General features: G+C 32.3%; 1 protein-coding gene across 1 annotated transcript; it reads left to right on the top strand.

Annotated features, from left to right (window-relative positions):
- Nucleotides 1–57: 57 nt before the first annotated feature.
- LOC119634512 lies at nucleotides 58–5,104 on the top strand. Its single transcript, XM_038028733.1, has 5 exons — nucleotides 58–194; nucleotides 4,140–4,454; nucleotides 4,524–4,661; nucleotides 4,719–4,853; nucleotides 4,941–5,104. The coding sequence occupies exons 1-5, from the start codon at nucleotides 131–133 to the stop codon at nucleotides 5,102–5,104; spliced, it is 816 nt and encodes a 271-aa protein (XP_037884661.1). The 5' UTR covers nucleotides 58–130.
- The last annotated feature ends 7,366 nt before the right edge of the window (nucleotides 5,105–12,470 follow it).

Raw genomic sequence — 12,470 nt, 5'->3', positions numbered from 1 at the left:
ATTTTTTTTTTTTTTTTTTTTTTTTTTTTGTGTTGTTTTGTCTCTGTTCCAGTTGTTGATTTACAGACAAATAGTTGTCACATAGGCGAAGAACGTAGCACGGCAATGGCCAATAGCAAGAATAATAACAATGGCTAAGAGTTTATCGACACCATTCGACACCAGTGGACAAACAAACACTTGCAACAAAAACAGTAAGTTGAAGAAAACATAAGCGAAAAGCAAAAAAAAAAAAAAAAAAGTTGTAGAGATGGTAGAAAAAACGGAGCGTTTTCAGCATTTTTAGTTAATTTACCGAGAAAAGCATTTGAAATTCTCAAATGCACATTTTTTTGTACATGTCACCATTCTATGTAGACGAAAACATATTAAAACAAAGTGTGTCTGTGTGTGTGTGTGGAAAGTGGACAGACAGATAGACAAACAGCCATTGGAAAGATCTGCTGAGAAGAATACATTTGTATGGGGCCACAAACTAAAATCAAGTCGATCATTTATGGCATTTTATTTAGCGGCTAAAAATGTTGCAAATACTATAAACGAATACATAAACGGACACACACACACACACACATATATATATATATATATATATATATATATATATACACAAACGTTTACATACATATATATACATACTTAAGCAATTACAAACTATTGCTAATGCAATGTTTGTGTAAACAATTGCATATGATGTGACTACCACTGTTTTAGCAATTTATTTATGACATTTTTCTTTTTCATTTTTTTTTTTTTTTCTCATTTTTTTTTTTCATTTTTTATTTTTTTTTATTTTTTTTTATTCTTTGGACGACAATTTATGCTGCAATTGTACGTTGCATCAGTGTCTCTTTGCCGGTGATGTCTGATATAGTGCCGTGTTTTGTTGCGTTGTTTTTCGTGATGTAATGTCGTCGAGAGTGGCCAAAGTCATGCCTCAAAGTCAAAGCCAAATGCCATATTCATCAGTTTTCAATGCAGAGAGGGATCGACAAATGAATAAATAAATGAACGACCAGAGGACAGACAGACGAAATCTGTTGACCATATAATAAGAAGCATAAAAAGACATTCTCAAAAAAAAAAAATTCACAACGCAACGCACATAGATTAGTTATCATTATTGGAGCCACACCATTCATATGCCTGTAACGATATACATATATGTATGTGTATATATGTGTGCATATAATAGCATACACTCGAAAATAATTTTAAAATCAATGTGAACGAAGAATATGAAAGAAAAAGTTTGCAATTTTACGTAAGCTCCTATTAAAGGAAAGTCTTAACATTGAAAGTTGACTGCAAATAAAAACACAAATCTAACGAAAATAATTTTCCCATCAATAGTTTTAAGTTACGTAATTTGAAGGAGTTTCGATCACCGAGGAGCGTTAACAACAAATGAACAAAAAGAGCGCAATGAGTTGAATGAAAATGAAAAATAATCTCTAGTGAGACGATGAAATGAGACATGGGGCGACAAAACAGAGTCCAATATAGAATACGTACTTAATGCTAAGCAGGTTCTTGCCAGAAAGCTTTCTGGCATTGAAGCATTTGGGAATAAAAAACTCTTACTCTCTCATAAAAAAAAAATAATAATAATCTTCGTTGTTATTATCGCTCTTTAACAATAATCCGTGAACTTGTTTTTATAACGAACCCTATCGCGATGAGCCTCACAGACTCATAGTCCGAAAAATGAACCATTTCTTGGAACAACAAGAAGTTGTTTACATTTATCCAAACAAGTTGTACATAAACGTAAAACAATATACACGAGTCATTCCTGTTTTTGGCTTTGGAATCCAAGAACTATATTTTCCTACTCCATAATATTGGAGCGATGCGGCTAACCATTACCATTTTTATACCATATACGTGGAACTTTTTATCATGTGTCTTCGGTAATTTATAAATAAGAAGCTGTGGTGTTCTAAGTTTATTTTGCACGGCAGGCGTACCCTTCGACCGATTTGATCCATCTTTGACAACAATTTTCGTGCAAGAAATTTCAATGGTTTTTTCAAGTTAATAGCTTCATTTTGACGGCCATGCGACTGTTTACATTAGACAGACAGTTTCGCGCAAACTTTGTCTTAGTTCAAGCCTGGTAAGGCGATTATAAAACGTGGCATTGCGGTTGTGGATCTAAAATGTTATTCACATTTGCTCAACGTACGTTTGTCACAAGTCTAGGTTTGAATGGGTGCTTCCTATCCAAGATAAAGGCTTCCTTTCTGGCTGTGAGATTGTAAGGCACATCGTGGTATAATAATACAAAATTATTTTGTAATTTACGACAAGAAAAGAAAATTATAGCGCGGCACGACCGATCATCAAATATCCTTTCTCACTTCGCTTAATTCGAAGTCTTTGGGATAGTGTTTGTCCTTGGGCTAAAACATATCAATATATCAAAATATTTCGAAAATTGAGACCTATACGTTGAACACAAGAAAACAAAATGGACGGACGGACAAACCATGTAATAAAAGTGAGTTTATTTCAAGTCCTTCTGGATGTTGCATACATCCGCACAAACTTAATATATCCTTATGCGGTAAGTGATAAAACGTATAAATATATATATATATATATATATAAATAGTTGAATTTAATAAAAGTTCTTCAAATTTAAAGAAATATTCCATTTTTTATTCCTATGTAAGTTAAAACAAAAAGTCGCTCTCTTCGCAAAATGTATAAAGAAAAAATAATCTCTCAGTGTAAAGCCTGAATGTATAAAGAAATGCATATTTATTGATTTATGTTGCTCTAGCATCTAGTATGTCGGGTACATAGATGCTGCCAAATATGTTTATTACGGAAGAATATCAAAGTTGCTATTCGGATAGAAAGGTGTTGTTGCCCAGCTCTTAAAACTTCATTTCGTGGAAAGTAATTTAATATTATTATTGGCTAACAACTTTTAAAAGTTTATGAAAATTTACTAAATAAATTTTGTATTTTCAATACGAATTCGTACTAACGATCATAATCTTTCTAAGATTATGTGCGTTAGTTGTATCTGTCTGCGTAAAATCAGTTAAGAAATAATGTTTATTGTCTTTCGCAAGAAAAAACCCATTTTTAGTAGTTGTGTAAAGTACAATATTTTATAGAATAAACCAACAACAACAAAATTATTTTCAAAATGATATAAATTATAGCATATGTCCGGTCATTGTAAAAGTTCACGTAGGCTGATTAGTTGATTAGTGTTGTTTACAACACGATTTTCTTTGCCAAACATTTTTGCAGCCTTATCGAATATTAAAGCTAAACCTCTGAATATCTTCCTTCCTTTTCCTTTCGTTTACTTTCGTTTCGTTTCGTTTCCTTTCCACACCGTTGCTTTCCATTTCTTTTCTTTTCTTTGTCTCCGTAAGTTTTCTCTTACTTACTGGTCTTTGCTTTGTTTTCCTTTGCTTTCCTTTCTTTTATTTTCCGTTTCTTTCTTTCTTTTGCTTTATTCTCTTTTCGTTTCTTTTCCTTTATTTGCCTTTGATTTCATAGTCTTTTTTTTGTTGTCCTTCCCATTCCTTTCCGTTTCTTTGCTTTTTCCTTCTTTTCCTTAAACCATACAATGCAACTCTTGTCATATGAGCATATTCTGTCCGTAGGGATGTATGTAACAGACACTAGAACTTGCACTGAAACCATCCTTCATTCGGATTCTATCCATTTGGCTTTTAGTTATAATTAGCGAAAATTCAAAAAAAAAAAAAAACTAAACTTGGACTAAACTTGGGCCACATCCAGTCCGCTTTCCATTTTTGCTTTTTATTCCATTATTATTACTTTACATCTTCCATTTAGTTTATACAAGAGAAGTGAGAGTTTCTTTACGATCCAATATAAATTTCGTGTAGAGAATTAATTGTCAGACCATCGCTGAATATTTTTTTGCAAGTAAAGATTTGATCTAATTACCGTTACTTTGTTACAAGGAATACCAGAATACTTGTTCAAGTTTAACTTACGTTTTAACATTCAATTGGACGATATTGATGGGGCAACAAGCGTTAAGATGTTTGCGAATAGTAAATTTAGAATTACATTTTTTTTTATTACACTTGATAAAATTCTTTCCTTTTTTTTTTCTTTTTTCGTTTATTTTATATACTTAGGTGGGAAAGGCAAACCTTTAGCTCAAGTATTAAGAGAGAAGAATTCTAACGGGCGTTTTGGGATCGATAATAAATCGCTTGGAGAAAAATTACTTCATCAAAGCTTGTATTCGGCTCAGAATGCCGTCAAAAAGAAAGCGCCTGTATTAAGGCAAACTAAATTGGGTATACGTAAGTCGGTGAAGAGAAGCTCGCAGCACGAAGATGGATTTATAGCAGCCGAACAATTCGAAACTAAATCTGAACTTTTCATAATGCCATTACCCAAAGCCAAATATATTCGAAGCAATAGCAATTTAAATGCTACAGTATGCGGTGGGGAAGAACAACCAAGTACCAGTCGAGCATTGACAAACAAATCAAACGTGAAAGTGGAAAAACAAGATGATAATAAAATTGCGAAAATTACGAATCCAATGAATCAACCTGGACGTAAGATGGTGGCCTTAACAAGTGGAGTAGATTTTCTTATAAAAACATGTAAATTGTATAAAAATTTAGATGCTTTGTGGAATGTTTATGGTAAAAAATTTTTGAACATTTTTTCAAACATTTCAATATCCATAATTGATATTTTAGGAAAACTGATAAGATATACTAAAGGAAAAATACGTTTCGAGTACATATTGTTAATGCGTAATATCGATGGCAAAGGTCCTGTACTGCAATGCGTCTATTTCGACTTCAATAATAGCTTGAAAGATTTTTCCAATGGTTTGTAAATTGTTTTTTTTTAATTATTTCGAAAAAAAAAACAAAAAAAAAAACTTTTATGCATAGAAAGCTTTTACAAAATTTCAGGCTGTTTAATGCGCGCTGTTGGTAACTTTAACGATACTAATCGTTTAAGAGCTTATAAAATTCGGTTAGTTAAACCCTCTTCGGTAGACGCTGCTTATCTTCATCGTATACAGAACGTAAACTCTTTTGTCTTATTACAAGTCACGGAATCCAAAGAAAATTAGTATAAATAAGAAAAATGTGAAGAATAAAATGATGTGAATAAAATAAATAAATAAATTAATTATGAATATATTTAAAAACAATATTTTGTAGTTGGCTGCTAACAATGCTCTCAAACTTTATTAAATTGGACCATTCCAAGTTAAGGTGATTTATTTGGCCATAACTATCCAAACGTTTGGTTGGGTACGTTATTTAAAAAGTAGAGAACACTTTATCAGGTCCTTCTAGTAAAGGAATTTCTTTCAATGGTTTTCGGCATAAGGTAAATAGAGAAAACCTTGTGAAAGATCTTTTGATTTTTTCGTTACACGACGATTATGCCCAGTAAGAGAACTGTGCTGAAAAGCTAAGCAATAGAATCGTTAGTGACGATATTAGTCTCCCTCTATTTGGTAAATATTGGAAACGACGCGTATAAAATGCAAGAAATTTTTTTGGTAATTTTCATCACACGCAAGAAATTATTTTAGGCGAAAGAACGATTAGTGCATCGATCATCCGTGAGAGCATTAGATTAAGTCATTTGCACAGTTTACTGTGCGCTTTAAATTCAAAAGAAGAAATAACTTAAGAAAATTTGAATGCTAACGCCAGCATCGACTGAATAAAACGAAGTTCTCATCATCTTAAGCTCTCGAATAGATTTAATAAATATTCCCAAGTGCCAAGTTATACGATATTTATATATGATCATATTTTAAATATGATATTGAACACTTGCACCGATGGCTGCCGTACATGATATGATTGGCTGACGCCTTTTGCATACGGCAGTTATCTATTAGTTCGCAGGTACTCCGTCGTGAAAAGTGACAAAATATTTTACTACTGCGCCGTCGCGAAGGAGTTAACATTTCTGAGCTTTTCAACAATTATATGTATGTATGTAAAATGCACATTTAAATATTGTAAAAATTCTTTATGCGATTAGTTATGCATGCAGTCAAGTTGAAGAAGCAAAAAAAAAAACGCATCGATTAACAAATATCTTCATCCCATCTGCCTATTGCAGGTAAGTAAGACACGACTTGAGTGTGCTCAACTGCCTGCGTATTCTGCATGTTTCGAAAATGCGTAGCAATCTTAAGGCGAAATAATTGAATTGATCTGACCAACGTTGGAGTTTTCTAGTAAGTTTTCTAAATAGCGAAACAAACGCGATTGTTTTTCAAATTTTTACTCAAACAACGGTATTTAGAAATTTTCAGGGTTACGCCCATAAAATGGCATAAATATCTCATATGTCAGTATAATTCGCCACATAAAGTGTAAGAATATCAAATAAACTAACAGTAATTGAAAATAAAAAAAAATTCAAGGCAAGCTTAGTAGTAGCTCCTTGGATGAAGGTAATGGTAGTGGGTATCATTACGTTTGCAGATGATGGTACGGGCAATGAATATCTATCAGACTTATAAATGTACCCTCTCTTCAAGATTATCGGAATTCTCGCTACGAAATTCCAGTAACAAAGTTTTTTTTTTGATATTTCGCGTAAAAGTAGGCAATAAAGTTTCCATTGTTATTATAATAAGAAATACATTTCAATCACACTTATGCCCATATAACTCACCCATTCCTCCAATTTAATCACATCTAACAAGTATATAAGCTTTTAACAAATAGCCTCTCAATGGTTTTACGTTAATCATTCCTCCATAATGGATGGACGTTATCATCAGTAACAATAACAAAGAAATAAAATATGTTTAATTAGTATTTGTTTTTGTTTTTGTTACTAAAAAAAAATTGTTGTTTCTCATCAAAGCCAAAATGAAAAAAAAAAGCAATTTTTTCGCAAAAATTAAAAAAGGGATAAAACAGATATAACACATCAGACATAACAATGGTCTTATTTAGAAAAAAAAAAAAAAATAAATAAATAAAAGTAAAATAAATAAATGTAAAATAAACAGAAAAAAATGCGTTTGATTATAGCTTTACGCACACAATGCACGCATAACGTAGCATGAGTATGAGAGTAACATTTTAAATGTATGTGAAAATGGACTCGTGGGTGAATATCGATATGTTTACATATACATATCTATATACATATATCTATATGTATGTAAATGAATAAAATGTAGAATAGAAAGGGATCGGTTATGCACAAAATACCACTTCAACTACAAACTTTAGCAAACTAAACCAAACTCAACAACAATATCAACATTAATATGACGACGAAATGAAATGAAATCCGTTTTAGCTCTTGTCTGATAGCAAACCAGTAGACATCGCCTCTCATCATTCTGAACATCAACAACAGCATCATGACGATAGACGTGTAGAGGTAGAGGTTGGAAAATAAGCTAAACAATTGATATGTAATACATCAACATGCTTATATGTAAGTGTATAATACGGTATGGATGTGTGTGTGTGTGTGTGTGTGTGTGTGTGCACACGTAAACACACGCACGTACAAATAACGCAACATAACAATTCAAAACATGAGTGCATTTCAAATAAAACAAAACTCTACAAAAATGCGTTCGTTCTAAATGCAAAAATGAAAATAAAATAAAAAAAAAAAAAAATAAAAAAAAGAAGAAAAAAAAATCTAGAAAATTAAAACAAACCAAACCAAAACGCATGATGAAGATTTACGCATGATGAGATTTTGGTTGTGGCTGACAACAAATTGTTTTTTTTTTTTTTGCATTTTTTCATCTATTTTTTTTTTTTTTATTTTTTATTTTCTTTTTTTAAAGGCACATAAACGCAGGCACACATGTCCATTGAACATAATCCCGGCATATGCGAATGGAATATTAGTACTTGCCAACACTTGTTCACCATCATCATCATTGTCGTCCTCGTCGTCGCTGTCGCCATCATCATATCATCATCATAAGCTCTAGCTATAGCTAGCAAGTAAGCAGTAAACAGCAATATCACCAACAACATCATCAGATTGAGATTCAGATGCAGTGACGCATTTAAAAACATTTGATGGACGACAATGATAACCGAACATGCAACCAACTTTTTTACGCAGTTTTAATATTTGAATTGTGTGTACAATCGTTATTTTTTCTGTTTTTTACTTTTTAATTCCGTCTCTCCTATCATTGTTTACTTGCGTGAGTGTATATGTATATATATTTAGGTAAGTACATATGCAATGGCATAAAATGATGAATAACGCAACAACAGTTGCCTGTTGTCGTCCATTGCATTGTAGAGCTATGTATTTGTTGTTGCCTTGTTTGGTTTGCCAATTGTCAATGTTCGTAAATGTAGACCGTACCACGACCCATACACATGCATAACAATATATAAATATATATATATATATATATATATATATATAATATCTACTATATAGATAAATGTACGTGTGCAAGTATCCTGTTTGCCAACGCATATACAAATCCTGATGACAATTTTAAAAAAATGCAATACATGCTAAATGCATCCCTGCATTTAAATCCCGAAACCGTTGCCATCGCTGGTGTAAGCTGGTGTGAGAATAATGGCGCACTACTATTCAATTCCGTGCGTAATTATTGCTTCTTTTTTAAGTGGATATGTGTATGTGCGTATATATGCGTACGTATATATGCGTTCGTGTGTATATCTGTATGGATATGTGAATTCTCTTTTTATTTGTATTTTTTTTTTTTTTTTTTTTTTTTTTTTTTTGAGTTTTATTTAGTCCATCTCATCAACATCATCATCTATTCTCGTTGTTTGACGTTCGCTATTAGAGCTGAATAAATTTGTTTCATATGTATTTTTTTTATTATCCATCCATCCATCCAGCCATCCATTCATCTATCCATTCATCCATCCATTCATCCATCCATTCATCCATCTATCCATCGCCCAAAAGAGTCCAATGAATTTGTTATTCAATTTGTAACAACCGAAAAATGCAACTAAAGAAATAAATCTAGCGCTGAATGTCAATGTCAATGTGACAGTGTGCGAGCTTAATACTTTATTAACTACATACGGCATCGGATACGCGGATCTAATGTGCGTAAATTTTTCGAAACAGACACACCCTTCTTTTCGTTAAACTTATAAACTAATCAGCATTTCTATCCATCTTTTTCTTCTGCAATCCAGATGCAACTTTTTCAACACAAAAATTTCAATACAACACAATAGTCATAGCCTTAGATTTAGAATTTAGAAATTCAATTTTCGCATAAAAATGTAAAATGTGAATGTGTGACTAAGAAATATTTCAAATGTAATTTGATGGGTATCCGAAATTTGACTTAACATCAAGAAGAAATTTTCATATATTTTTCGTTATTTTTTTTTTTTTTTTACCTTCAAAGGCCTGCGTATTCAGTAATTGTGTAAGCCATGCATGGATACTTGAGTGTGTGAGTGCAAGTCCCACTTGAACGCAATTTTATTATTATATCCTTTTGCAATTTGTGGCATTTTAAAAGTGTTCTTTACTCTGGTTTATATTCATTTTTCTTTTTTCCTTTTTTTGTTTTTTTTTTTTTATTTTTTTTTAACAAAATATATAAATGAATGCCAGTATAAGTTAATCATAATAACAATAATAATAATAATAATAATAATAATAATAATAAAAATAATAATAGATTAACTTCATTAATTTGAAATCTATTTGTTTGTTTGTTTTACATAATAGTCTATAGTAATTTTGAAGATATTACTTCAAATTCAAATTAATAAACAAATAATTATAACTCAGAAAACAATTCAATCAATAAGTATTTGTTTATATTTCGCAAATAAGCCTTAGTCGTCCATTTTTCAATTTCTTCGCGAAATTACATAAAACAAAGCAACACAAGGTTGAAGCTGAAATGGTTCAGCACAAAAGCTTATTCCGCAGTCCTATTGAAAATACAGATCGAAAATATTTCAAAAATCTCTCTCAAACTGATGTCGGAGTTAAACTTTGCATATCCACATTTTTTTAATTTGAAGAACCCTGTTTCGAGGAAGTCACCGAAAAGGATGCGCAAGACCTATTATATGTTACTTATCGTCACAAATGGGCCCGCCCAAAGAAAAAGTACCTATGAATATCTTGACTTATTAGGCGGGCTATTACTAGCGAGAAATCTTAAAATTTATATCGCACCAAGACCTTTTAACCTTGGACCAATAACATCGTTTTTTGAGTGTTACGGAAGGTGTGTGATATGGACGCATCTATCCTCTATGATAACCAAGAATTTGGATGCTAAAAACAGTCACAAAGATGTGGCAGCACGTATGCTTTCATGTGATTTCGTAACGTAACGTTTGTTAATTAAGTTTCATATATGATCTAAACTATCGCGCATAGACTATTGTACTTTGTCGAGATTATAGGGGTGTTTACGATCATGTCGATAAACTGTAGACTAATTTTATCCTTTAACGACGCGGTAGAAAATGTTCACACAATATCGCCTAGCCTATCTTATTCTATTGCCAAACTAATAGCAGTAAAGTTGCAGGCAAATGGAAGTGAAGAACGAATAGAGGAATACCGTAAATTTGCTTTTCATCAGTCTTATGAAATTCGAATTTATAACATTTATAAAATTTTATAATATTAGAAATAGAAGCATAAAGCTAACACACGCACACACAAACACATACGCCATTGCTTTGTTGTACAATCGATAGAATAGAGAATAAGGTATCGCAGATTACAAATGATATAAGTTATAAATGAATAAAAATAATGAGATTTTGCAATTGCAAGTGATAATGGTAGGTGTAGCAGTTAGCTAACTTAAAAGTTTATACGATGCACTCGAGCTCGATATCTCGTATAAAAGTTAACTATAGAGAGTGCACGTACAAGATTTGTATAAGAAAATGCTGCATGCTTCTGATAATCCACAAGCTTTCCAGATTCGAAGTAGGGATATCACAAGTGTCCGAGTGTACGACTCGCAAAAGATTAGCAAAGAATGTGAAATTCTCGCTATTAACCGAATGTCCGCAAACAAGTGGCGAAACCCCTGGCAGCTAAAGTTCTAAGTGCTCTTTTTCTACTTTTGCGTTCAGGAACCATCAGATGACAGATAGGGACTTAGAAAAACAGAAAATTAGATAAACAGACGCGGCCTAGTTAACAAAAGTATATGTACTGTCTAGGTATTACACTTATTTCTGGATGTTATCAGCAAACGACATATCTAGGAAATCCCGGTCCATGATTATTGGAATTTACTCTTATTGCTTTCATTGCTGAGATTCAGTTGAGAAAAAAGCAGAGAAACATAAATTCCTTCTTTCAATAATCTTCTTGCATATACTCGTTTCCGCGCCTACTGTCGAGTTGGAAAACCCGAATACTGCAAAGTTTTGCAATAATATTCTGAGGCATATTTATTATACACTAATGTCAGTTTGCATGTGTTACGCACATTTCTGGTTTAAATTAATCTTAATTTCATATCACAATAAATTTTCACAAATTTTACGCACTTTTGTTCTACGGCGATAATCAACACATTTAAACGGCTCTGATTTCCGCTTCCGTTGCGTAAACATTCAAAGGTAAATGCTCGGGGCCGGGGGGAGGGGGGTTGGGGGGGAAAAAAGAAAGTGCACAAAAAACAATAATAATAATAGCAACAACGTTAAGGTATTGTTTAAGCAACGGATACGGAAATGTTAAGACATTTGTTATTTTGAAAACGATTTTAGTGTTGTGTAATTTTATTTTCTTTTCTTTTCTTTTCTTTTCTTTATTATTGTACATTTCACTTTTTCCTTTACAGCATTGAGAGATAGTTTGATTAGTAAATTTCATTGGAGAACCAAACCCACCTTCAATACATATAAAATACATATAATATAAATAGGGTCACGTAAATAGTGAACTAGAAAAAGTGCGTAACTTATAAATTCAAGTAATATTTTGCATAAAATAAATGAACGCAACCGACACCTCAGGCTAAACTTCCTTTTTTTTCTTCCTTGTTTTTATTCGCAAGAGAAATGAGTGCGTGGTTTAGGTGTGGCATGGTTTGATTGCATTGCATACGCACGTATACACACGCATGCACACATACACACACACACACACACAAACACATACAATGCGTAAAGTTAGACTGAGTGCAAAAAAGAGAAGAAAAAAAAAAAAAAAGGCAAGGAATGTTTCAGAAAACTTTCGAAGAGAACTTAATTGAAGCGATGATGGGAAAAAACGAAACGTAAAACCGCTGTGATAAAAACTTTACGAAAGTTGGCTTAATTAAACGCATTAAATAAGCATTAAAATCACATATTACTTAGGCTAGTAATTAGGCCAGAATTATGATTTCAACTCAGTTCAGAGCCCAGGTTTAGCTTTCATTGCGTTTGTTAAATACGCAGCAAAAACTAATCTGTCTTTTCCTCCCTTCTCCGCCATGC

This window comes from Glossina fuscipes, unplaced genomic scaffold (genome assembly GCF_014805625.2).
Source record: "Glossina fuscipes isolate IAEA_lab_2018 unplaced genomic scaffold, Yale_Gfus_2 3, whole genome shotgun sequence".
NCBI classification, from domain to species: Eukaryota; Metazoa; Arthropoda; class Insecta; order Diptera; family Glossinidae; genus Glossina; species Glossina fuscipes.
The sequence above is the reverse complement of the archived record's forward strand: the minus strand, read 5'-3'. Positions and strand labels throughout refer to the sequence as shown.